This window comes from Urocampus carinirostris, chromosome 2, assembly GCF_059441175.1.
Source record: "Urocampus carinirostris isolate Australia breed hairy pipefish chromosome 2, RoL_Ucar_1.0, whole genome shotgun sequence".
NCBI classification, from domain to species: domain Eukaryota; kingdom Metazoa; phylum Chordata; class Actinopteri; order Syngnathiformes; family Syngnathidae; genus Urocampus; species Urocampus carinirostris.
Genome location: NC_142350.1, coordinates 47,274,225 through 47,301,058, shown reverse-complemented (window position 1 = coordinate 47,301,058; position 26,834 = coordinate 47,274,225). Strand labels below are relative to the sequence as shown.

The following is a 26,834-nucleotide window of genomic DNA, read 5'->3' as shown; positions in this document are numbered from 1 at the left end:
ATTTAGGGCTATACAAATAAAAATGACTTGACTTGACTTAAGTCTTTTGAAATACACATATATCTTTTCTGTTTTCCAAAATCTTTTTTCTTCTTCAGTTTTTCCCAGTTTTTGCATTTTCATTCTGGTTTCTGGAAAAAAAAACGTTTTTTGAATTTTTTCAAATATATTTTTGTTTGTTCATATTTTTTTCTGTATTTTTAAAAGAGGTTTTAGGATTTTCTTTTTTTAATTTATGTTGAAATAATTTGAATCCCTTTTAGGGCTTTTTAAAAAGAATATATTTCAATGTTTTCCAAATATTTTAGTTTATTCTTTGAATCATCTTAAAAACTTTGTTTCTTAAAAACACATTTTAATTTATTGCATTTCTTTTCTGATTTTCTATTTTTTTTAATCAAAATGATTCCATATTTTAGTTTTTTCCTTTTTTAAAATTCAATTATAAAATATATTTTCTGTTTAACTCATTTATTGCCAGATGTTTTTCTTAGATGGAAAGTGTCTGTGCCAGCCAATTTTTCCATTTTAACTCCTATTTGAAGGCCCACAGAAAATTTAGCTCTGTGGCGATATAGACATAAGAAAGCTTGAACTGTTATCTTTTGTTATTAAAAAATGCTTGAATTTTAATGTTAGGCTTTTAACATTTTAAAAGTGCTAGAATTTTGGTTGAAGTCCTTGTTAAATGCTTGACATTGCCATATTTCTCAAAGTCTGCTTTAAAATGCCCCCCTATACTGCTCTCTAGTGGCTTTGCTTTGCCATTGCATTTCTTCTTCCCTCATGATTAACTGCAGCTGGCATTATTAGTCTGTACGGTATTGTCCTATATAGCGTAATTTTCCCCTTACGGGTGGCGTCCGAGAGGACAGGTACACGCTACACCTAAACCTGGCACTATGAAATTCGTATTTGTGCAAGCATTACGTATCAATTAAGGACATTAATTATGGGCCATGCATAACATGAATATATACTGATGCATTTTTCTTCTACTGAAAATGTAAACTATATATTACTATAAATTACTGTTGTTTTTACCCAACACCTATATGGGGGCAGATTTGTCTCAAAAACAAATATATTTGTGATTTACTCAAGATCTAAAATTCATATGTCTTGATAAATGCACACACAAGATTAAAAATCACATATGTAACTTGCAGATACATTTGTGGCTCTGCAAAATACATGATTCACACTAGATTTTTTTTCTTTGAATGGTGCTGAAGAAATTGAAAAATTTGTTTGAAAGTTCTTGAAAAGTGCTTGAATTCTTCCATGGAATAGGTGTCCAAACCCTGTAAACAATTTATTACATGCTTTTTAAAGAAAGTCCTATTACTTCATACATGATGTGGGAAAAACATAAAACCCGTTAAAACGACCGTAAACCTCATAGCTTATCGTTCAGTTGTTCCTTAACTCGTAGCTCATTTTTTCACCATGGCTGGCTCTGCTCAGATTTTGTCATGCATCCGAATCAATTGCCCCTTTTTCCATATTCATAGAAGCACGGCGTTCCCACCGGCGGCGCCTTGCCCTCTTCCCGAGGTTAAAAGCCCGTCCCAGCCGCCGCTTAATTGCCGGCATAAGTGCTATCGTCAGATCAATTGTGTTCTTGTTAATTCCATGCAACTGTTGGGCTAACCTTGGGTCTGCACCGTTGGCCCTGCTTCTAAACACAGAAGCTCTGTAGACTGAGTATTGATCTTAATGTGCAAGCCTCCTTTTGAGAGAGAATTCCTCTTTGAAGATGTCACATTTTGTTCATGGTTACTGATTTGAAATTTGGTTATTTTGTATTTTCATACAAGTGACAATTAGCAACACATGAACACATTAGACGACGAAACAAAGATAATGAGAAATGTTCGCTCGGTGAGTGATGCAATAAATCATAATGAGCTGAGTAAGCGTGTAATTGGGGGAAATGAGACGGTACACTTACCTTCCTTAACATTGCTCCTTGTTTCCATAGCAACTACTGTATCTAATATAAATAAAACAATTGAAAAACGTTTTCTCTAAAGATTTTCACTCTTAAGCATGAGTGACATACATTATAAAAAGTTGTTGCCCTTTATAAACATTGTTATTATCTTTTATTGATATTACTATTATAATATTGTGGTTTGTAATTCCTCTACATGTCATCTTATCATTATGTATCGTAGTGGCACCTTTAATCTCGTAAACGTTGTGAACTACCTTGCAATCAATGACAATAAAGACAATTTGTTTCTATTAAAAATAAAATGTAAAAACACAATTTAAAACAATACTTACAAAATAAGAAAAACAAATTCACTGATTTTTCAAAAGTATGTGTTAACATTTTTGGGGCATTCTTGCACTTCTTTTATTTTAAATATAAAACCGATTAACACACAAAACCGATTAAAAAAAAAATCCCCTAAAAATGGACATAAGTATTTTTAGAACAGCTGAGATAACCTTATACAGTGTTCATTTTACCTGTGAAAAGTGATGGGTCCCGGGGACTCGCATGCTCAAAAATCTATGGGTCCCAACAGAGATCTATGGGTCCCCAAAATATAGTGTTATCGAGGTTGAATTGGTAAATCGTCGACAAATATATAATATAAATCTATATATTCATTCAGTTTTAATCATCACAGTTTATTGGTAATACAAATCAGTTATCACTTCAAATTTTTTCAGTTCACAACAATATTGTACATTATACAAAATAATATTGCTGAAATATTAATCTATATTTTCATTCAGTTTGAATCATCACACTTAATTGGTAATACAAAACAGTTATCACTTCAGTTCACAATACTGTAAATTATACAAAATAATATTGCTGAAATATTAATTTATATATTGATGCAGTTTTAATCATCACAGTTAATTGGTAATACAAAGCAGTTATCATTTAAGATTTTCCACTTCATAAATTCTTCGTGGTTTGCTGTCCCGCCACAGTTGTAATGCCTTCTCAAGGTCCAATCCATTATCATCCTCCTCATAACGTAACCAGGAATATAATTTAGTCCATTTGGGCAGAAAAGTCCTTTTCTTGCTAATTTTCTTTTGTTTATTTTCTTTCGTCGTTTTCCTTGCCGAGGCGATTTCTCCGCCGTTTCTTCGTGCCGGAATTATTGCCGTTGTTATCACTTTCTGCATTATGTTTCGACATATTACTGACCCTAAAGAAATGACCAATTTTGTGTTGATTTTCACCTAATACTGTTTTTTCGGAGGCATACTTAACCTTCACCTTCCCTCGACGACGAGCACCACAACAATGACGTAATGTCGAAGCAACGAGATCTCTCTTGGGGCGGCAGTAGCTCAGGAGGTAGAGCGATCGTTTTAGGATTAAGGGATCCCAGTTCGAATCCCGGCTTGTCCGTGTTACTTGTCGAAGTGTTCTTGGGTAAGACACTGAACCCCCAATACCCCCAATAAGCAGGTTAGCGCCTTGCATGGCTGCACAGATCACGGCCGCTATTGGGAAATGTGAAGCACAATGTAAAGCGCTTTGGGAAGTCATTGACTTGAAAAGCGCTATATAAATGCAGATCATTTCATTTCATTTCATCAGCGTGCAGACGAAAATTCGAACCGCGAGACCAAAACAGCTATGGCGGATCTGCCTGATGAAAATTTGGGAGTGCGGTAAACCTTTGTTTAAAAAAAAGTAATCTGGTAATAATGACAATTTTATGTCAAAAAACGTTGATTTGACACGATGCGTCCCCAGCAAAAATTATGCGTCTAGTACGCAGGGACGCGGGCAAACGAAAACACTCCTTATAGCTTGCCAGCATCGTATATAATATCGAAAAAAAAACAGACAGGCATGTTAGAGATACAAATTCTTATATGCGTAATAACTTCAAAGTTTGAATTTGTACATTTTATTGACGCATTGAATTATTTGTTGTGATATACACTTATCCTTTGTTTTTTGCGGGTTTTGCTTTCTGGAAAGGACCTCTGATGGTCAAAATCTGCTGGAGAAATCTATCAAATATACATTGACACCAAAAAAAGAACCCTATTCACAGGCTCAAGCAATAGTTTAACAAATACATTACTGTACTTTATAAACTTTTTTTTTTTAACTTCTGCACTGTCAAATTAGAATTAAAAAATAAAGTACTGTACTTTATAAACATGTTTTACAAATACACTTCAAATTATGATTTTAAAAAATGATCATCTTCTTTTGCCTCTATGTTGCACTGTTGATTCCAAACAGGATTGAAAATGATTTCCGGATACAATCCCCTTTTTTACTTTATATTTTGTCCCCATCATTTGATCATTATTAGAAGTCAAGTCAAGTCATGTTTATTTGTATAGCCCTTAATCTCAGAGTCTCAAAGGGCTGCACAGATCAAAGACTATTGCAAACTATTATTACAGACTATTATGACCCCATTCCCTCATCTAAAACCTACATGAGGGCAAATGATACACATATTATCAACATAAAGTATAGGTTATTCATATGTTATAGAGTAGAAATGTCTTTTAAGCTTAGATTTAAACATTTCCACTAAGGTTGCAGATCGAATTTAAAAAAAAAAAAAGTGAATTAAAAAAGCTTTTACCTTCCTTTAAAATGTCGATAAATCCAACTTGTTCGGCAATTAAAAGCATCTGCCTTTTGGTGCTTTTGTCACTCCAGAGCGTTCTGTTGACATGATGGCCTTTAGAGAAAACTCGAAATTGAAAAAGATTTGCATTTACGTAATCATGTTTTACGTACGTTTACAACATAGACCACGGTTATGACGCACATGCAGAAAAGGGGTAGGATGACTATTCAGCAAATCAGGATGCAGAACACAATTCAAAATGGAAATCTGAAGTAGCTAAACCGCAAAATGTAAACCGCGATACAGTGAGGGAAAACTGCCGTGGGGAAAATGCCATGAAGAGGGGCAGAAAACATCCTATTCCACACTGTAGGGTGTAACCATCGTAAGAGGGGACTCAATAACCCTCGAATCTACTGTATTTTGTAGATGAACTACTGTAGTTCAAGCGCGACTTTCAAGGTACAGACGCTCCCCTACTTACGAACATTCGACTTATGCAAAACGGTAGATACGATCATTTTGCTCGGGATGTCGAAAAATCTCCGGACATTGCTGCAAGTTGGGTTTTGTATTGTGTCCACCTTTTTCCGAGTAGAGGGCAGAACTGTAGTGCTTCTTCCCGCCGCGTGGTTCTGTAAGAGGTAACCCAGTATCCACCCCGAAGAACAAGTCCGTCTTCTACTTCCTGGTTCGTGTGTAATCATAACAATGTATACTGTAGAACTTTGACGTTTTTATTGTTTAATATCTTGTGCATCCATTCAATATGGTTGTGTAAAGTGTAAGGAAGAGGCGTGCTGTTACTTTTGAAACTAAAGTGGAATAAGAAAGCTTGATGTGTTTGAGAAAATGTTTGGATAGCTTTTTTTCGCCCACTCTTTACCACAAAGGTATGACCTCTTGAAGCGCAAATGTAAGTAAAACCTCACTTTATTTATCTTTTTTAGCGCATATTATATTATTAAATGGTTTTTTTTTTTAGCACAAAACATTACATGTTACTTATACAAGCCTTAAACATACTACAATAAACCGTAAACATACAAAATATAGCACTGAAGCAACTTACGAACAAATTCAACTTACGAACGATCATCTGGAACCTAACTCTTCGTAGGTTGGGCAGCGTCTGTATTCCAAAATTCTTATACATGCAAAATGGGAGTAAATAGTACATGGTTTTTGTGTAAATTCAATACATATATATTTAGATAGATAGATACTTTATTCATCCCCTAAGGGAAATTCACATTTCCAGCAGCATCCCTGAGCTGAGAACAATACAATAATAAAGCCAAAAGAATACAATATACAAATACCCAGTGTGACGTGCAAATGCCCACTTTAGCATGTTATATAGAGTAACTAAATAGTGCTACACAGAACACATAATGCAGTAAGATTCGGTAATATCCAATGTAGGTGGTGTGGTTTAATGTGGGCCTTTACTCTGCCGGGTGGAGTTAAAGAGCCTCATGGCATGAGGAAGAAAAGATCTCTTCAGTCTGTCCGTAGTACAAGACAGTGACAGCAGTCTGTCACTGAAACTGCTCTTCTGTCCGGAGATAATGCTGTGAAGCGGATGCGATGGATTGTCCATGATTGACCTCAGCTTTTTCAGTGCCTGTCTCTCAGCTACTGTTGTTAGGCTGTCCAGCTCTTTGCCCACAACAGAGCTCGCTTTCCTAGCCAGTTTATTGAGACGAGAGGCATCCTTCTTCTTGACGCTGCCTCCCCAACACGCTGCCGCATAGAAGAGGGCGCTTGCCACTACTGTCTCATAGAATATTTTCAGGAGCTTTTTGCAGATGTTGAAGGAGGCCAGCCTTCTGAGGAAGTAAAGTCGGCTTTGCCCTTTCCTACATAGAGCTTCTGTGTTGGCAGTCCAGTCCAGTTTGTTGTCCAGCTGCACACCCAGGTATTTGTAGGTCTGGACAAATTCTACACATTCTCCCTTGATGGTTACAGGAACCGGGTGAGTTCTGGTTCTCCTGAAGTCCACCACCATCTCTCTGGTCTTGGTGGTGTTTAGGTGCAGGTGGTTCGCGTCGCTCCATCGGACAAAGTCCTGAATCAATTTCCTGTACTGTAAACTCAAAATAATTGCCAAGATGATGCATTTTGAAGACGGCATGTCTCGTCTCTGAGCTCCTGAGCTGTGACGTCATGTGAGGAACACCGACACGCATGTAAGCCAGTCACCATATTGTTACACGAGTTAATTAGTCGAAGGGGTTGTGAGTGTTTTAAACGACAGTTCGGTAGTTTCTGTGGACAATGCATAAGCATTGTGTCGTGGGTGGATGCAGTAACGGTACAGTAAAGGGCGGGCAGCCAAAAAGGGGATAACTTACAAGAAAAAAACAACATGAGGAGCAGCCCATGGGGGCTAACTGGGAAAGATCAACGAAAGGAAGCTGCGGCTTCGGCGGAAAACACGAGGCTGGCTGAGTGAGCTGGCCAAACAACACATAGTGAGCAGCCAGGCTAAACGGGAAACAAACAACAAAAAGCGGCAACAGCTTTAGTGAGAGATGTGAAGCCGGCCGGGAGTGAACATAGCAAAACCGGCGCAAAAGCTTAGCTAGCTGGCCAAACAACCCACTATGAGCATCCAACAAGTGCCAACAGGAAGAAAAAAAAACAGGAAAGCCATTAGCACCCCCTTTCGCTAACTGGAGCTAGCCGAACAAAATTTATACCAACTATGACACTTGATGAAAAACATGAACAAAAGGCTACTATTCCCTAGCTAAAACATGTCTGTTTTGGAGCCGGCCTCGCATGTTGTGTTAATGGGATTCCCCCTTTTTTTTACTAAACATTGAGACTAAATTCTCTAGACCCACAGCGCATGTAATATTTTTCAACATATACCAGAGTTTGTTTGAGTGCTTGAAATAATTAAAAATGCTGGAATGTTATAGCTCAGTAGCCTAGATGGTAAGGCGCCCGCTTTGAGACTGGGAGGTCGGTGGTTCGCGCCCCGGCCGAGTCATTCCTAAGACTTAAAAAGTGGTCGGCGGCGCCCTCTGTTGGCTGCGGCTGCATCGGCTCGCTACAACGGGTCAGGTGCAATCGACATTTCGTTCTGTGTACATTGTTACACAGAATGACAATACAAGGAAATTATTATTATTATTATTATTATTGTTTTGTTTTTCAAGGAATTAAAATTGCTTGAACTTTGGGTGAAGTCCTTGTTAATGCTTGAAACTGTTACCATGTTCCTCACCAAGTCTGCTCTTCGCTTTTCGATTGCATTTTTTCCTTTGTGATTAGCGGCAGGTTTCGTTCGTTTGAATGGCATTGTCTTATGATGTGTCATCGCCCCTACAGGTTTTGCCCAAAAGGACAGGTGCACGATACACATAAGCACGGCACTATGAAATGTGTATGAGTGCAAGGATTTGTTATCCATTATGGATAATTATTACGGGCCATGCAAGAAATTAATGTAGCGTTTCACTGTCCAAGATTTTAATGAGAAGAACATACTGCAACTGAAAAATAATCCTACGTATTACAGCCATTTTTACCCAATACCTATATTGGGACTAAAAATCATATGTCTTGATAAATGCAAATGCAAAATTATAAATCGTATGAATAAATCGCAGATGTATTTGTGACAAGATTCACAACGGATTTTTTTTCTTTTAATGGTACTGGAAAATTTGGCTTTGAAGGAAAAAGATCTTTTTGATTGTATCTTTAACATCAAATTGAATCTTTTCCTCTCCAGCAAAGCCTCAGAATTCTGCATCCCCCTTGACGGTAGAAGCTGGCACCAAGGCCACAGTGGTGGCACGATGCGAGTCCCTGAACGGCCGCCCGGCAGCACAGATCCACTGGGTGACCACCGCCAACGGCAACGACACCACTACCTCCAAGCCGGGCCAGGACAACACCGTGTCGGTTATCAGCGAATATCGCTTAATTCCTGGTGCAGCCGATAACGGCAGAGACATCAGTTGCGTGGTGTCACACCGCACGCACACGACGCCCGAGAGCTTTCAAATGAAACTCAAAGTTTTGTGTAAGTGTCACAACTTTTTCTCAACTCAGCTCTCTTGTAACGTAATTACCCGTGTTCATTGTACCTTGCCATTTCCCGTCTTTCCTTTCCTTTTCTCCAGACGCCCCCCAGGTAACAATAGTAGGTTACGACAATAATTGGTACGTGGGCCGTACCAACGTTCTACTCACCTGCCAAGCTTCTGGCAACCCAGTACCGACGACGGTCCTATGGAAGTCGTAAGTACCTTCTCATCCATGACGTTTTTATTTCTGGCTCTCCTTCCTTCCCCTTTAATTTGAATTATTTTAGTCTGTTTTTTCTTCCTCCTCAATTAGAGTTAGGATTGTGTTATAGGGCTGCACGATTAACCTAAATTGAATCGCTATCGCAATGTGATTTTGTGATCGCAAGACACTGACGTTTTTTTCAAGGATTTATAGTTGCATGTTTGTGAGTGATGGAATGACTGGCTCACCAGAATTGTCAGTTTGGGTTTGAATAGCGCCAGCCAATGATAGGCATGTTTTAACGGCACTAGCCAATAAAAATGAGGCAACATTTGCAAGCAGTCCGCTATGCCATTCATAGCCTTGTGTGAGCCTCGTTTAAGCAAACAGAAACCCGAACAAAGCTTCCCAGAATTGGGTGATGTTTTTTAAGGTTATGGCATATCAATATGAATAAATACTCTACCACAGAAAATGCACATTTCTTTTAAAACCGAAAATTGCTGCAAAATTGCAAAACTGGTTTGAAAAATCCCAATTGGGTTTGTTCCCAAAATTGTGCAGCCCTCTTGTCTCCATTCAAATCAACTTAAATGTATTTGTAAAGCACTTTATAGGCAATAAATTGCAACTCGAAGTGCTGTATAAAGACATTCGGTTTACAATAAGACAATAAAATTCCCTCCTTTGGTCCCACCCAACAACCCAAAACAACTAATGCACAGACATCAACAATTGTTAAAATACAATATAAACAAAATAAATTGTAATAGAAATCAAATATGATTATGGCAAGGCACAAACTAACCAATGTGAGGAAAGGGACCCGAGCGAGGCTTATTCACACTGAAAGGAATAGTAGCAGAATTTTCAGCCATTGCACCACACACCACGATTTTAGGCTGGCCACAAGAGCATGCTTCAGTGGCCTGAACCTTAAACAGTGTACTTTGTCAGCCTCTGCTCTCATCAATAATTGACCGGGGATAATGGATCACAGCCAAACACGGGAGTTAATTTTAGGCAGAAGTCATGCCTCCCAACTAAAGGGCCTTCGGCCGGTCCCCGCCAATCGCAATATCGGATTGAGGGAAAATGGATTGCGGCTGCTCGAGCGCAATTCATTTTAAGCGGGAAAAAAAACGTCATAAAAAGAGCCCCCACACTCTACAAAAGTGCTCTCTGCCTGCCCCTCGCAGTAATATGCAATTGCAGATTATGATTTGCAGTTGCACGAGTGCAGTTCACTTTATGGTGGACATGATTGCAAAAAAGAGTTGCAGGCCAGGCAAAAAGGTATTTACTGACCCCCCTGAGGGCAGCAGGTCAAAAAGAGGAGCCCACGATTTTCTGGTCTGTTTTGATGACTCTCCGTAAGCTTTCTTTTGTCTGCAGCTGTGCTCACATCATAGCACTGATGCTCTGGAGTTTGCTGTAACCACCATTTTAAAAATAATTTATTTTCAATATGACTGCTGCCATGGCACAATTACAGAAATAGTCATATCATTTCTCATAATGGACTCCAATTCCACATTTAACCCTTCACCAAAGAGAACCACAATACGATTCGACTTTCTTCATTCCTTACCGAGTGTGCCTTCATTTGAAGAAATAATCACCTGAAAGTTCCGAAATTGCAAAATGAAAAAAAGAAGACGTCGGGCTTAGATGTCGCCGTTTTCAATATTGGATGGTGAGGAAAGCGGGGGAAAAAATGCTTTACAGACAAATAAGATCATGTAGGTCGGATAAAGCTCACGTTGCAAATGAAAATCTGCGTGAAGTCTTTCTGATTTGCCGCAATATCCCGCAGTCTATTTGTACAGCATTTTTCATGCACTGCATGTTTGTTTGGGGGAACACAAAAGGTCCAGTGAGAGGATGAAAATTCACATTCCAGACAACAAACATGCTGTATAAAAAAAGCCAAATGTCGTCACATAAATTTTTATGTTTCTCTACAGAAATTAATTAAAAAGGCAAGATGCACTTAATTTAATTCCATTTAATTCCACCTTGTAGACACGCCGTGTTTAATGTGTAATTACTAGAGCTAAATTAACCCTTTTTGGACCGTTTATTTTATTCTTTTTTTATCTTTTTTTTTTTAATTCCCACTTTTACTCCATCACGGTTTGGTATAGTTGAAACATGAAATCAAATTGCAACCTTCTGGGAGTTGATTTATGTGAAGGCTCACAGATTTAGGTCAATATTATCAATGTAATTATTTATCCGACAGAAACGGTATTTTTAATGAAATACATAAATGAATACTTTAAAATATACTCATTTTAAAATTTAGATAAAATAAAAATAAACGGAAATTATTTTTAACTCTCAGTTTCTAAAGAGATTTTTTTTTAAAAGAAAAAAAGTACAATAAATTAAACTAATAGTTTGTCAACAACCTGGTCTGGATATAGCCGCAGACATACCTTTGGTTTTCCATTTATAACTAGAATTATTATTAAATAGATAATACATAAAAAATGCTTTATAAATAATTTGTATACTGTGTGTGTGTATATATATATATATATATATATATATATATATATATATATAATATGGGCAGCACGGCGGGGCAGTGGTTAGCGCGTGTGCGGCACACTTCTGAGGTCATGAGATTGAACCTTCCTGTGTTGAGTTAGCATGTTCTCCGTGCTTGCCTGGGTTTCCTCCGGGCACTCCGGTTTCTTCCCACATTCTAAAAACATGCATGTTAGGTTAATTGGTCAGTCCGAATTGTCCCTAGGTGTGAATGAGCGAGTGAGTTGTTTTTTCTCTGTGTGCCTTGCAACCGGCTGGCAACCAGTTCAGGGTGTCCCCTGCCCACTGCCCGAAGATAGCTGGAATGGGCTCCAGCACCCCCCGCGACCCTACTGAGGATAAGCGGTGGAGATATACAGTGGGACCTCGCTACTTCGCGGTTCCACGTTCGCAGGTTCAGAGCTTCGCGGGTCTACAAAATAATAATAAAATAAAATAAAATAATAAACATTTGTATATATTTTTTTTTTATCAACCATTTTTGAAGGGGCGTCGCTACTTCGCGGATTTTCACTTTTCCCGGGTGGTTTTGGTCCCCATTAACCGCGATAACCGAGGGATTACTGTATATTATAAATTTGTCATGTATATATAATGATGTTGTGGTTTACTTACTGCTTCTGTAAAGCACGGAATCAAAAATTAATAAAATTTAAATGTTGCGGTTGTGCAAAAAAAAGGGGGAGAAAAAATATATATAAACATCTTTAACTTGGTTGTGATTTAGTGGCTGGTTATGTCAACAGTTTGTCTGAAAATATAAGGCACACACAAATTTGGTTTTCCATATATGAATGAATAAATCAACAAATATACAAAGATAGATATGAATAAACCGTTTAAAATAACATGAACTATATATGAAGATAGCCCAAAACTTGAATTAAATAGATAAAATATATTGTACCATATTTTCGCACTATAAGGGTTATAGGGCGCACCCCCAAAAAATAGTTTTTGGTCCTATATTTTCCATACATAAGGCGCACCGGATTATAAGGCGCTACAATGGGAACGTCGACAAAACAGTCAGATAGTTTAGTCAAACTTATTACCCCCTTAACATTCCGAAAGCTTGCAAAGAAGCAAATACTCTCAGACATGTACGGAAACAGTGTCTGTACGATGTCACCAATCACTCAAATGAATCGTTCCAAATATCATTCGGAAGGTTAAAGTCTTGGGATTCAAGAAATGCCAAACATTTCTTAGTTTCTATTTTATTTTTTGCTGGCAACTGTGTGGACAGCAAAGTAAGAATTTTATTGTGCAGGGAAACGGGGTTCTTTACTGTGCATATGACAATAAACACTTTCAATTGAATTTAGTTTAAAAATAGACTTATCACAGAAACATCAAGATCGTGCTAAAACAAGATACCGGGAAAATATAAAGCCGCATAGCTCACCTAAGTTCTCTTGCAGCCATCACGTACAATAATGATACGTAACCATGGTTTTCTTACAACCGTGAGTGTAGTAAATCCAGGAGAGTAAAATATTTACAAATACAGAATAGTAAAAAATGTCTTCTCTATGCCGTAGTGCAACTCAACGTGTGATTCACATTCATCTTTTTCGGCCAATTGCAGGCTTTGTTTCGCTCCTTTAGCCTATGCGAGCCTGTAAATGATAAAAAGGATCTGCCCCCTTTACCTCCGAATAACTTTAGCCAATAGTGACTAATTGTAATGATGATTGACACATTGGTTAGGAAATGAAACGCCGGTATATAAATCCCAGCATACACCGCGGACTACTTCGCCTTCGAGGGAAAATCTAGTCGGCGGCTGCTTGCCTTAGTTGCAAGACTTTGCAACTTAATATTGATCCATATATAAGGCGCACTGTATTATAAGGCGCATAATCAGCTTTTGAAAAAAAATAAAGGCTTTTAGGTGCGCCCTATAGTGCGGAAAATACGGTAACCTTATTATTTATTGTTGAATGGCTAGAATCCACGGACTTAGACCAGGGTTCTCTAACTCAATTAGGTTTGGCGCATGAGGTTTTCTATTAGGAAAAGCCTTGATTTAAAAATACAGTAACCTTCTTCTAAAATATGTACTTACAAAATCATTTTTCTGTACTAAGTAGGCTTCAAAAATAAAACTAATTGAGAATCAATAACAAAATGAATACATTATTCAAACCACTATGTATAAATTAAGAATATTATCCTTCAGTTTTTAATGTGTCTTTTTGCCCTTAGTTTTCTGAACATAAACTGTTATGACCATGGCTTCTTGCAAAATATTTATTATTACATTTTACTTCTGTAACGTATGATGAGGCTAAGACCGCCAAATGGTGTTTTTCTAACCATTGTCAACGCGACAAACATATTTAACCCAATAAAACACTAGGATTTTGGGAGAATTTCTTATAAATGCTTGAAATGGTTGCCCCATTTCTCAACAAGTCTGCTTTAAGATGCTACATTGCTCTCCAGTGGCTTAGCGTTGCCATTGCATTTCTTCTACTTTTATGTTTGACTGCAGCTGGCATTAGTTTGTATGGAATTGTCCTATGAAGCGTCATCTCCCCCTGTGGGTCGCGCCAAAGAGGATAGGTGCATGTTACATCTAAACATTGCACTTTGAAATTTGTATTTGTACAAGGGTTATGTATCAATTATAAACATTTACTATGGTTCATGCAAAAAAACAAGGTACCATTTACCTATGGTAAATTGGAATGGGAATAAAGTATCTATCTATCTTTCTATATTACTGTCATTTTTACCCAACGCCTGTATAGGGAGAGAATTGGCTGAAAAACAAATATATTTGTGATTTACTCAAAATCTTAAAATCATGTCTTGATAAATGCCCATGTAAATCACAGATATATTTGTGGCTCTACACTTTACATAATTCACACCAGATTCTTTTTTTAATGAAAATTGGGAAATTGACTTTGAAAGTGATTGAATTTGTTAATGAAAAAGGTGTATGAACTCTGTGTTTGAGACCACTGACTTAGACCTTTTTTTTACTTAACCTACACTCTTAAGGAATTACATTCCAAATACCAAAATTAAAAATATTTAATGTTTGAATGTCAATGAATTTGGACACTATTTCTTTTCAGTGACATTCACAATGGAAGCTGCTATTTAGATTTGTAAAAGAAAGTGTGACTGTCTTTTATTTATTTCTATAGAAAATCATAAAGTGGTAAATAATGATTTTGAATGTTATGCTGCCTTCTCTACAGCATGGCCGGAGGGATGCCGGACACGGTGCAAGTCAAAGACAACCAATTAAAGGTTTTGAAAGTGGACGAGGCCGTCAACACAACTTTTGTCTGCGAGGTCAAAAACCGCGTCGGTGTCGGCAGGGACCAGGTCACCGCCTACGTCAGAGGTCAGTTCATTTTTAGTTTTTTTCTTCTAGCGCGCTTGTATGTTCAGGAGAAATGGTAGATATTGATGCAAAAGTTGTATTCATTGCCATTTTCCAATCATGAATGAATCAGAGCGCTTCTTTCCATCATGCTCTATTCCGGATGATCTTCAAACAGTGTGGTGTGAGACCTAGTCTATAGTGCTGCTGTGAATTGCCCTAATTCATCTTTGCAAAACAAAAACAAAGCATCCTACTGTTCAGTATTGCTACATTTAAAGTTTAGTAGACACTTAAAATAAAAAAAGACATCACTGGATTTAAAATTTTAAAGGCAAACTGAGGAGTCCAAATTTCCAATAGAAAATTCCAACCTGTTCTGAAGGCCTTCACCAGAGCCCTTTCTTTGTATTACCTTTCCTAGGTTACAAAAGCAGATCTACCCTAAGAGACATGGATATGGAAGAACAGCAATTGGCCGATAGTGACAATGATGTGAACAGTTCAAATGGTCAGAACAATAAACACTAGTGCACAAGAGTAGTCAAAATAATAAACTGGCATCCTGTGAAATCTGCTTTTCAGGTTTCCAATATTAAAGACTGAAAAAATGATCTAATATCTTTGCTTTTTTCCAGTGGTTAGTAACTGTAAGTCATATATATCAGTAGGTAGCTTTATTTTCCACATTTACAGAATGATTTCAGAATAATTCATTATTTTTTGTACAAATTTAAGCCCAGTATTCCCCATTCTTACTCCAAAATCAAATGAAATTGAATGGCTAGTTACTCTTCAATGCTGACGTAAAAATAAGGGCCTTATTGGCATCAACATGTCTTAAATCCAATTTTCGAAAGTCTTATAATGTAAGGTTATATTTGTTGAAAAAAAGAAAAAGATTGTCACATTTATCAATTACCTTTTTTTTTTAATAATTCACAGATTTACTTTTGTGGCAACATCTCACTGTAAACATCCTTTTCATTTATTGATTTCCGAGTCTAAAACTTTGTAGAGAGCATTTTTTTTTTTACAAATGGAAAGTTTTGAAAGAAGGAAAGAACTTTCACTTGGGTGCTTTTTTTTAAATTTGTGATACCTCCAATATCCAAACAATGTTTTCCATAAACACAGAACACTATGCTTGCAAACTAACATTTTATTGCAAGAACACTGAACCTATGCATAAACTTTGCAAGAACTATTCAGCATCTGATTTTTTTCAGTCACCATGGCGATTGCGTTCCCTTTTGCGTGTGCGAAACGTCATCCCTTCTGACCAGATAATGACGATGCGACTTGGTCATCTTTTTTTTCTGAAATAAGTTCTGTTCAATTACCACACCGCCTTAGTATGCCTGCTTGCCACGTGGGGGCGACCACACACACTCTTTTGGCTGATACAGAGAGCAACAGTAGAAATTCAGGGCTCCTTAGATGTATGGACGAAGATCTGATCCACTCCTGCCATAGCATGGTGATTTTTTTCGTACTGAAATAATTACCAGAGGCTTGATACTTTCTGATCAGCTTCACCAAACATTTTATATTTGTTTAATAAAATAAATGTGTTTTTACGTATTGGCACTCACGGACAATGCTTTCGAAAACTTATTCATACGTAATGACACTGAATGAGTTTATAAGTGTATTAAAATGAGTATACATTTTTTTGACACCTTGTAATCTGAAAAACTTTATACTCCCAATTTAGGCAAAAATTAGGATTTAAGATTAAAAAGAAAACATGAAACCAGTGCCGGGAATTTATTTTTAAACATTTTTGACTGACTGCGCCTCAAGATTTTTTTAATGACAAAAAGTTTGCCTTGGCTCCAAAAAGTTCAAGAAACACTGCTCTATGCAGCGTTTTAAGTAGGGGAAATAAATCGTATCACAAGGAAAAGCACTTCATCGGACTTTCATCACACAGTGAAGTCTGCTTTTATGTGGGCTCACATACACGCTTTCTATAATGTACTGAGAGGTTGCGTGGCCCAGCTGCTCGCTCCGTGGATGCATGTGTGCATATCTCATGTGTCCTACTTTTAATCAAGGACGCGCCCTCCTTGAAGAGCGCTTCATCATCGACACCATTTTCCTCCCATTAGCGTTCCAGAGAACAACGTTTCTCTTCGCCAACACTTTTTTTCCTTTAATGTGAACTTGACTTCATGATCAAAAAAAAAGGAAGAGGGGTAAAACGCTGTTTGTTCTTAGACGTCGGTGATTACAGGAGAGGGTCAAGTCGAGCAAATGAGCCATCGTCGTGGAAACTCTCTCGTGTGGTTTCTTGCTGGAACTAAAAAAAGATTTCACTTTGAACAAAATTGAGAGTTAAAGCGCCAGTGTGTATTGTATGGTGACCCTTAGCGTATTATACCTACTTCGTTCACTGAAATAAAACATTGACACATATACCATCTCACAAAAATGATTTTAGGTTTAAAATGACTAATTCTACTACACAGCTTTGAGAAGCTGACATGTTTGACGAGTTTCTCTTACAACAGCGGAGGCCCAATTGACCGTTTTGCTAAGTTAGCTTGTCCCAGTGTTGCTTTTAGACCTTAATGGCCACTTGCTGCACATAGCTTGAGCCTAGCATGTGATAGTCTCCAAGTCTTGTCATTCAGGTATCTTTTACATTTTTCCACTGTTTCCTTCTTTAGTTACTCATATTACTTAAATGGCTACACGCTATGCCTAGCCAGTATTGTCATTGTTAGCTGCTCTGTGCACATAAAGCTTGCCTCATTCTTCAGTTAACTTTTTCCCCATGATTTTGTTCTCTAGCCAAAACTGTTAGCCACTTGAATGCAGGTTATGCCACGCCGCTTGCTGCTTTTGTTATTGCTAGCTGCTCCTACTTCGTTTTGCATTTCACAGCTAGTCATGAATGCGAATGACCCTGTTTTTCATGAATCAGGCATCTCTAGCCACTATTGTTAGATGCAGGCTATTGTTTGCTGCTAGACCCTATTTTGTTTGCTGTGCCAACTTAGTCCTTTATTGTCACTCGCCTTTCATGGGTTGACATGCAAGTGAATGTCAATGAATCCCATGATTCAGGCACCTTTTACTATTTTCCCCACTGTTTTTTTCTCTAGTCACTCATATTAGCCACTCGGCTTCAGGCTATGACCTGGCGCTAGCCACTTTTGTTACTGTTAGCTGCTTTGTGTGAAAAAAACGTAATTCGTCATTAATTTTTTTGTAAAGCTTTATTTTGCATGCAGTTTTAATTTTATTACAATAAAAACAAACATCATAAACTATGGAAGTAACCATACCGTTTTTAAACCGAAAAAAAAAAAAAAAACTTTAAATAGGCTTTTAAATGTTCTACCATGAAATACAAAGAAACAGGAGATACATAAAGAGCATCACGCAAGCAGTGTTTTCAAAACAAGGCATGTTTTATTTTTATACACAGTGGGTGTCATTTTTTTTTCATTCTGTGTATTCAGTGCGCTTACAGTCAACTGTGTGGGGGGGAATTTTTTCATCTATTCTCATATACAGAGGTTCCTGGCTGCTCTTAGACTTTTTCTCAACATGTCATTAAATAAGCGCCACCCCCTCCTCTCCAGCCTACTTAACAGCTGACACGGAGGAAGGAGCAAGTGCCTTTTATTTATTTATTTTCTAAGTTTTGCATGAGCCACCCTCCTTATTTAGTTCTTCGCCTGCCTTTCCCCGCATATGGCATCACAGCGTGCGTCACTCTTCCTGTGGGACCTTTTTGTTCCGTGGGGGGGTACCGTGTCGCACAGGCCTTCTCGCCTGCTGTGAGTTTTACAAGCGAGGGTAGGTGTAAAAAAGTAAAGGAACATTATTTTCAGGACTATAAAGTGCTTCTGAAAACGCCAATTTGGCCAATGTGCCTTATATTCCAGTATATATTTCAGAATAATGCAGACAAAATTGGAAATGCATACAGTAATTATAGGTATGCGTTACCACACAAGGTTTTGCGGTAATACTGTGTTCAGGCAATGATTGTGCAATGATTGAATAAATCAATCTACATCGCTAACTTTATTTTGCAAAACATTGTGTGCAACAGGAATCGAACCAAAGTAATGGCAATCAGAGTGTGGCACTTTACCACAAGTGCTGGCACTTGACCACTAGACCACCAGCGGTACAGATTACATACAACATGGCATCAGACCTGACATGACAAACATTTGGCTTGACCACAGCTCGTTGTGTGATTTAATCAAGCCCGCCCTAAATTTCTGAGTCTGGGAGAAAAAAAAAGACAAATTTCTATCAAAGGTTACATTTAGCCTTCTTCTGCGTAGCAGGGCAGGTAGGTAACGGTGCTAAAAATGTGCCTATCATGCATAAACCTATAGAAAGCTGACACCGCTGTGTGAGAGAAAGAAGGGCTGCGCTATCAACATGAAAAAGCGGAACTTTGAGGAAATTGGTGGAGTGGTGAAGCATCCATCCCAGGACAAACTATCATTTTTTGGATCGATCTGCCCAACACTAACACTCACAGCTACAACTCTGGTTTGATATACATTGAATACAATGTTTTGTGATTTAGTTCAGTGGAACATACTAAGTCATTGCAATAATATGTACCTGTACACATCAAAGCTCTTACTGTAACTTCAAATTCATGCGCCTCATAGTCCGGTGCACATTATGTAAAAAATATATGACAAAAGCCGTTTTTTTCTGGGGGGGGGGTGCACCTTATAATCTGTTGCGCCTTGTAGTGTGGATAATACGGTAAGATTCCAGGCCAGCATGATTGGAGCTTTTTATGGACTGAGGAGTCGGAAAGTGTACAGCAGGATGAATCCGTGCCTGTAGAGAGAGAGAGGGTGTGTGTGGGGGGGTTGGTGGTTGGTTATGCTGAAGGCATTTGAAAGTCCCCCGGGAGTTTTGTGCCACGGCGTCCTATCTGCAGAGCGATTTCCTCCCCACTTCCCCAATGTGCTATCCGTGGCTACATAGCGTGTGTCTGTCTTGTCTCCAAGCCTCTCTGAGCGGATCAGTCACCCTTTGCTGCCTGAGCTGTTGGCTGCTTTCCTCGCCATTTCACCACCCGCTTCCCACTCTCTATATATCCTATCCATAAAAAAAGACGTACAGTATTATCCCCGTATTTTGCTTTCTGCATTTTTCTCACTCCTTTTTTGCCTTCTCTCAAAGTGTTGGGCTAAAGATGATGCAGTATCGCTCTTCTGTCTTGCTTCCTTGCCTTTCGTCGCCTCATTGCTTCTTTTTCTGTCTTATCCGTGTATAACCATTTTTTTAAACCCCAAAAAAAGAACTCAAAGTTTGGGTGTGCGCTTATTACACGTGCTTTTAACGTATTTGTGCAATGGTCGATCTGTCAAAAATACCGTAGACCACAATTGCAAAACATTAGATGCCAACAGGACATGAACCCGGGCCGCGGTAGTGGGAGCGTCGATACATAGTCCTAACCAGTGAACAACTAGTGCTATAGATGACGTATTGACAGGCATTACGTTTTTATCTCATTCAACCATTTTTGCTATGTTACGACGCAAACTAAGAACAGACTCGTATTTTATGTTGCCGACCAATAGCAGACATGCATCTTAGAGACGAAACTTGTCATTTACCTGAACACTGCGAAGTTAAATTTTATACGTTTTTTTTTGGCTCGTGAAATTATTTTTTCTTGATGTTGAGGGGAAAATGCTGTAAAGCTGGGCCAAAAACATCTACAATTCCATAGAGAAATGTTCTTGATTCCACTGTCTCTTTATCTTGATATCTCTGTTGATCGCTATCTCGATCTCTAACTCCCTTGATCTCCATTCGGATCGCTTTTTCGATCTGTCTTTTGAATTTTTTTTTCTCTCCCTCCTCTCTCTCTCTCTTTTTGTCTCTTTCTCACCATCTCTTTATTTTTTTCTATCTTTGTCTTTATTTCTCATTCACTTTCTCTTTCTCTCTCTCTCTAAAATAGTCGTATTGTCCCCGTGTTTCACTTTTCTACTTTTCCCCACCTCTTTTTGGCCCTCTCTTTGAGTATTGGTTCAAGTTGATGCAATTTCGCTCTGCTGTCTTTTTCCTCCTCCGCCTATTTCCCACTTCTTCTTCTTTTCCTTTTTTTTTTGTCTTACTTAACAGCGCAAAGATGAGAGACGGCGTGTGTTGAAAGTGAGACTTGATGAGACCTGGATTTGCACCGGGAGCAGAAAGATGGAATGGATGCTATTTGACTTGACATGGGGGCTGGGTTTGAAGAGCGAGGTCGCCAAATGACTCGCCGTGAGTGTGCAATCAAAGGCGAGGACGCCGTCAGAGCCTGACTTTAAGTGGCGAGGCGGGCGGGCACGCCGGCCGTAATCATGCCGTGCGATCGCATGATTTGACTCACATGCTCTTCACCAAAATGGGGTGAAACACATCAAATTCCATTTTATTATGTTGCAAAATACACATAAAAACTTTAGAGAAAAGGCTCTTTCTAACCAGTCAAGAGTCAGATAGTTTCAATTTGATTTGTTTACTTTGTACTGTCATGTTTGACAGCAGTGGATTTACTCATTAGCTAGCTATTAGCAGCTAACGGTTGGGGATGGCTCAATTCTCCAGGATATCAGACTAATCGATTGAGTTTTTTGTTTTTGTTTTTGTTTACTTATATCAAGTATGAATGTTACTCCAGAGACAATTTACAAGCGTCCGTAGACATTACTGAAGCTAATTTCCATTATAATTTAATGCCTCTAGTCGATTATGAAGGAAATTAAATGGGTTTTCCAACTATATTAAGTTTATTTGATTATCACAGCATTATTTTGATAATCATATCATTCATTTAGTTGTTATAAATACACTTATGTTCATCCACATTTTTGAGTGAAGTATTTACTTTGTGTCTTCTTCCATATCAGTACCTACCCAGCAATGTCCTCCACCCTTACAACCTTCAAAATCCAGCTGTGTGCAGTTTCAACAAGTCTCTTCATTAAGACTTTTCTTTATCTTATAATGCGAGTTCCCTGGTGAGCATGTTTCTTGTTTTTTCCATTTTGCATGAACAAATTTCAATGCACTCTGTTTTATCTTTATTTTGAAACTTTGTAATAAATGTCCTCATCTGCATTGCTTCTCTCCACCTCTATTTTTTTCAAAGTCTGAATACTCTGTCTGGTCAAGGAAAAGAACACGCGGCGAGACATCGGAGTTGTTCATTCACCTTCATTTACTATAAATGTGATTTTTGAAAAAAATCTGCACCAGAACAGGACACATTTTAAGGGGTGAAAATCAGTTGTCTAACACGTAGAGCAGTGTTGGCGGGTATGCATCATTAGTCTTAGTGGGATCAATAACAGTAGTAATGACAATTTAGCAATAATTTTCATGAACAATATAATAATGTATTATTCATCCTTTTTAATGGTACTGGATATGTTAAAAGTCCTACGGCGTAGAAGCCCTCTAATACTGCAGATACTCACCGTGAATAACTGTTAGCATGTTAGCACGAATGACTGGTTCTATGGCCGACCTGACTTGTATTGCCCACCAAATAATCGGATCACGAATGCAGTCCCGCAGTGTTTGCTCCTTCCTGCTATCTTTACCCCCCTCTTCCATAATCACAGCTTAGTGGTCTCTATTCCTTTATCACTCGTCCCTCCCTCAGTCCTCCCCTGCCTCTGAATATGCTCAGTCTGAGTCTGCACAGTGGTGACTCAAAAAATAGATAAATAAAAAGTTCACTTGACCTCGACCAATTATCAGCAAGGCTTGGAGCTGTTTCGCAAATAGACGTCCTCTTAATTTGAAAGACGGTCGAAGCCTCTTCCTCCTCCAGGCAGGTTCCGGTCCGACTCGGCGTCTCCGACCATGCGAGCGTTATTAAGAAACGAGCCCGGTGAAGCCAAGTCTGCCTGCGGAATCCGACCGACCCATTAGCGCTGCTACATAAACCGACTTGTTCGATAACATGCTTGACAGCGAACGTTTCCCGGCCATGCCGTAGGTGAGGCCTGGCTCGGTGATGAACGTCGTCTTTTGGAAAGCTTACTTCCACTCCGTCGCTCGGATTACTTTCGGTCGCTTGGAGATTGTGATCGGACCTGACACGGCTGCTTTTTGGGTTCTGCGATTTTTTTGAAAAGTATGGAATGTTCAGATTAAGTAGTGTATCGGTCATACAACCTGCTACTAGGCACTCCAGAGTGGCTGTGCTGGCTTACTATGCGGAAGGGAAAGTTTTTTTTGTGTGTGTGTTTGTAGTCGAGTCATATTTATTTGTATAGCCTTTAATCACAAAAAGTTTCAAAGAGCAGCACAGACCACCATTACAACATCCCTTGTTTTGAAACCTACATGATGCCAAGGAAAAACTTTAGCATGAGAAAACCTTGAGAAGGGGCCACACCAAAACTACAATGGATGTTGCAAGAGCATCAACAGACAATACACAGTCATCATCAAGATGAAATATAGGTAATAAAAGAATGTCCAGTTGACAGCTTTCTACCGTAGGATCTTGACCAATGCAGCAGGTTATAGATGATGATGTCCAAGTGCAGGTATGATGGCTCCAAATGCTTGCTCAGGCTTGTCTGCAGAGGCTAGTGGCTCCTCAGCTGCTTTTCTATTTATTACCGTTCTCTTACCCGTTTTGCTTTCTCTCCTTAGCCAAATGTGCCTACAGTCCCCACGAACACGTACATTTGTGAGTGAGTTTGGATTAGACCTTCTTAGCCGTTTTTAAGATGCCCGCGATATCCCGAAAAAGATATACAAAGAGCCTTGGGATCTCTGTGGGTGTCCAGCCTATGAAATGTATCAAAGAATTGGACACGATGGAATTTAGATGGTGCAATGTTTTAATCAAAATTTGCATGGTTTAGCGTTAATGAAAATACACTAGCATTAGCAGCTAGTTGTCACATCCTCAATATTAGCATTAGTAGTTGAGGGCTGTGCAACGGGAACTACCTGCTAAATTATTTGGCAGCTAAAATGATCCTAGTTGTTAAAGTCAATCTAGCCACTGAAGTTACAGCATTCGCTAATGTAGCTTGCAGCTGCCTTAGCAAAAATAAACGTTCAATTCTAGTCAGCAATTGCTGGTACAGAAAAGGTTCAGACACGATCAAACAATGCTTCCATTTTTTGAAACCATCTTGTTTAAGTCCTCCATCTAATATGATATCGCTCAACTATATGCAGGAATAAAGACATTGAATAATAGACGAATGATTACCCCCAAAAGTTGTGTTACAAATCAGTTGCTAAACAAAAGAGCTGCACCTAAACTAGATTTAAAAAATCTGACATTTTTGGAAATGTATTATATTAGTGGAGTGCAAATTTTGGAGGGTTTTTTTTGGGGACAAAAATCTAATGTTTCAGTTTTCAAGCTTAATTGAGGATTTGAGATCAACCATGTCCGAATAAAATTAAGGAGTCTCGTAACCACTTACATTCATGTAAAGCCTGGTGTTAACAACATTAACAACATTGAAACCTTTGTAATTTTGTGCTATAAGCTCCCACCACATTTAATGACCAATTTGGCTGCCATACGGTTCAAATATTGATATTTTTTTCTACGTGTTTGCATACATTTTGGCTCCAACCCATGTTAACACTGCATAAATATTTTTCTAGCAGTTCAGGCAACAGCTTGTGTTCGTAGCATGCCGCCTCCTCCTAACCTACTTATCCTAATAGGATGGCCGCCTTGTTAGAAGGTGTCCGCAGAGCGCCTGCACAGGGAGCCCCTGACGACTCTCTTACACGCCGTTGTTAAATCTTTCAAGTGTTGTCTCCAGAAAACGACATCCGCTCAAGGATTTGCAACAAGACTTTTGAGATGACTAGAGAAGCGCGCTGAAAACTTGAAACCGAGACGGGCTAGAATGCTGCGGTTAGGTTGTGGTGCTGAGAAGAAAATTTGCAGCTGTAGTATTAACAAGTGTAGTATAAACCACATTTTATACAAGGGTTTTCCTCCGTGGTTTACAGGCCCTGGTGTGGGCCACCAGCTGTTATTTGTGTTATACAGGATACAAAATTAATCCATTCTGAGGTTGGGATCGCAAAGTGGATAGGAGGTTTAGAGGGGGACAGACGCTTATTCTAATTAGCGAAGAACCTCTGGGACACAGTGATAAGTTTAAAGTTGAGTAGACACTCAAAATAAGGAGAAAATTAGTCAATGGATTTTAAACTTGCAAGGAGAACAGGGAGAGAAACTGTATAATAAGAATGTCCAACCTGCTCTGAATGCCCTTCACCAAGGAATGTATTTTTATTTAATCCTTTTAGCAGCAGTGCAAACCATGGGACCCGTATCCAATAAATAGTTTTTTTAATCATTTGTAAAGTCTTATCAAAACAAGCAACATTCTCAACTGGATGAAGAGAAAGGAATTGTGGGAAGAAGTTCCTCCTAAAACATGTCTCCATTTTCATGAAGGTATGACCAAAACTAAATAGCAGTCCGGCATTTTAAATATCCACCTATAGTAGATATGAATCTCAGAAGCTCTTTAAAGTTTTGATCTTATATTTTTTTTGTGCTTGCAAAATAATTTATCGTATAGTGGGAAAAATCACGTATAGAGTGGTTGGAAATTGATATTTAGCACCGTAAGTTGAAAGCGTCATAGGTGGAGTTGCTGTATCTACTGTAATTACCCTAAATTGCTGGCTAGCCCAAGTACTGTATATTCTTTGCAGCCTCCTCCCTTCAAGGCTTAGCAGGTTCTCCGTAAAAAAACCTTGCGTTAGCATTGGCTCGCCAGACCTCACAATAAGAGTTCCAGTTAATTATCTAAGGACTTTGTCTGAAGGGCTCATTCTCTATTTAAGGGAATTTGGCAGCAGACTTTTGACTCCTCTGATTGAAGTGAGCGCCATATTGTTTTTTGGGGAGAGCTTCGCAGAAGCGCTCCTCGGAGCCCGAGGTGATAATGGATTTCTCGTGTTCTTTTCGCCAGTGGCCGCCGGGGGATAACTGTCGCTTTCGTGTGTGTGAACCGCCATGTTTAGCACTGCCGGCAAGGAATAACTGGAGTGGAGGAGAGTGAATAAGGAAAGAAATATAGCTAAGCTAGCTTCTTCTTCCACTGATGCAGAAATATTTTATTCCATGGTGTCCACTTATCTTCAATTCCCAAGTCGCCTCTCAGAAAATATTACTTCCATCCTGCACGGGTCCTTATTTAGTTTATATAAACCTATGTTGGTCTCTTGAGAGGCTAACGAAACCTAATCCGTTAAACATATTGGATTTTTTTTTTCCTTTTTCGGGTGCTGCTGTTTTGGTTAGCAACTGATTTTCAAAATAACACACAACTTTTGGGTGTAATCATGCATATTTATTAATTGTCTTTATTTCTGCATAGAAGTGAACACAGTATGATTTTAATTTGGGAAGGGCTTGTATATCATTTTAATTTGAATTACAGTAATCCCTCGGTTATCGCGGTTAATGGGGACCAAAACTACCCACGAAAAGTAAAAATCTGCGAAGTAGCGACGCCCCTTCAAAAAATGCTTAAAAAAAACTAATAAAAAAAAAAATATATATATATATATATATATATATATATATATATATATAAATTTTTATTTTTTATTTTATTTTATTATTACTTTTTTTTTAGACCCACGAAGCTCTGAACCCGCGAACGTGGAACCGTGAAGTAGCGAGGTCCCACTGTATATATTAAACCATTAATGTCGCTGTGTGGTGCAGTGCAACCGAAAACGTGTGCTACAAATCACAAGGAAGAACTACTGAGACTCGAAGTGACCAAGCCTCACAATTTTTTACTTTTGCTCGCAGTCGTACATAAGTTATTTTTAAATTTTTTACATCTACTCTTAGCAAGATGCCGGACAATCATGTTGGCTCCCTCTCGGTGAAGCTCATGTTATGTAAAATAAATACAACTTTCTCGACCTATGTGTGTTCTTAAAAAAATGAACATTTATATGATTGTTCATGTATTGTTGCCTTTTACTCAACTCCGTATAATACACAATGTTCCTTTAAACATGGTCATTTCAAACAATTGAAAAATCTTTTGATCGTCCTTATTCTTTTCTGGCATCCC

At 38.5% G+C, this 26,834-nt stretch overlaps 1 protein-coding gene across 2 annotated transcripts in view; it reads left to right on the top strand.

Annotated features, from left to right (window-relative positions):
• The window catches only part of LOC148372175 (poliovirus receptor homolog), a 234,246-nt gene that overhangs the window by 114,113 nt on the left and 93,299 nt on the right, over positions 1-26,834 (top strand). For both annotated transcript variants that reach the window (XM_088326788.1, XM_088326787.1), the window contains exons 4-6: positions 8,332-8,625; positions 8,726-8,843; positions 14,609-14,757. In XM_088326788.1, coding sequence (XP_088182914.1) covers positions 8,332-8,625; positions 8,726-8,843; positions 14,609-14,757 — 561 coding nt within the window. The remainder of the gene's footprint in view (positions 1-8,331; positions 8,626-8,725; positions 8,844-14,608; positions 14,758-26,834) is intronic.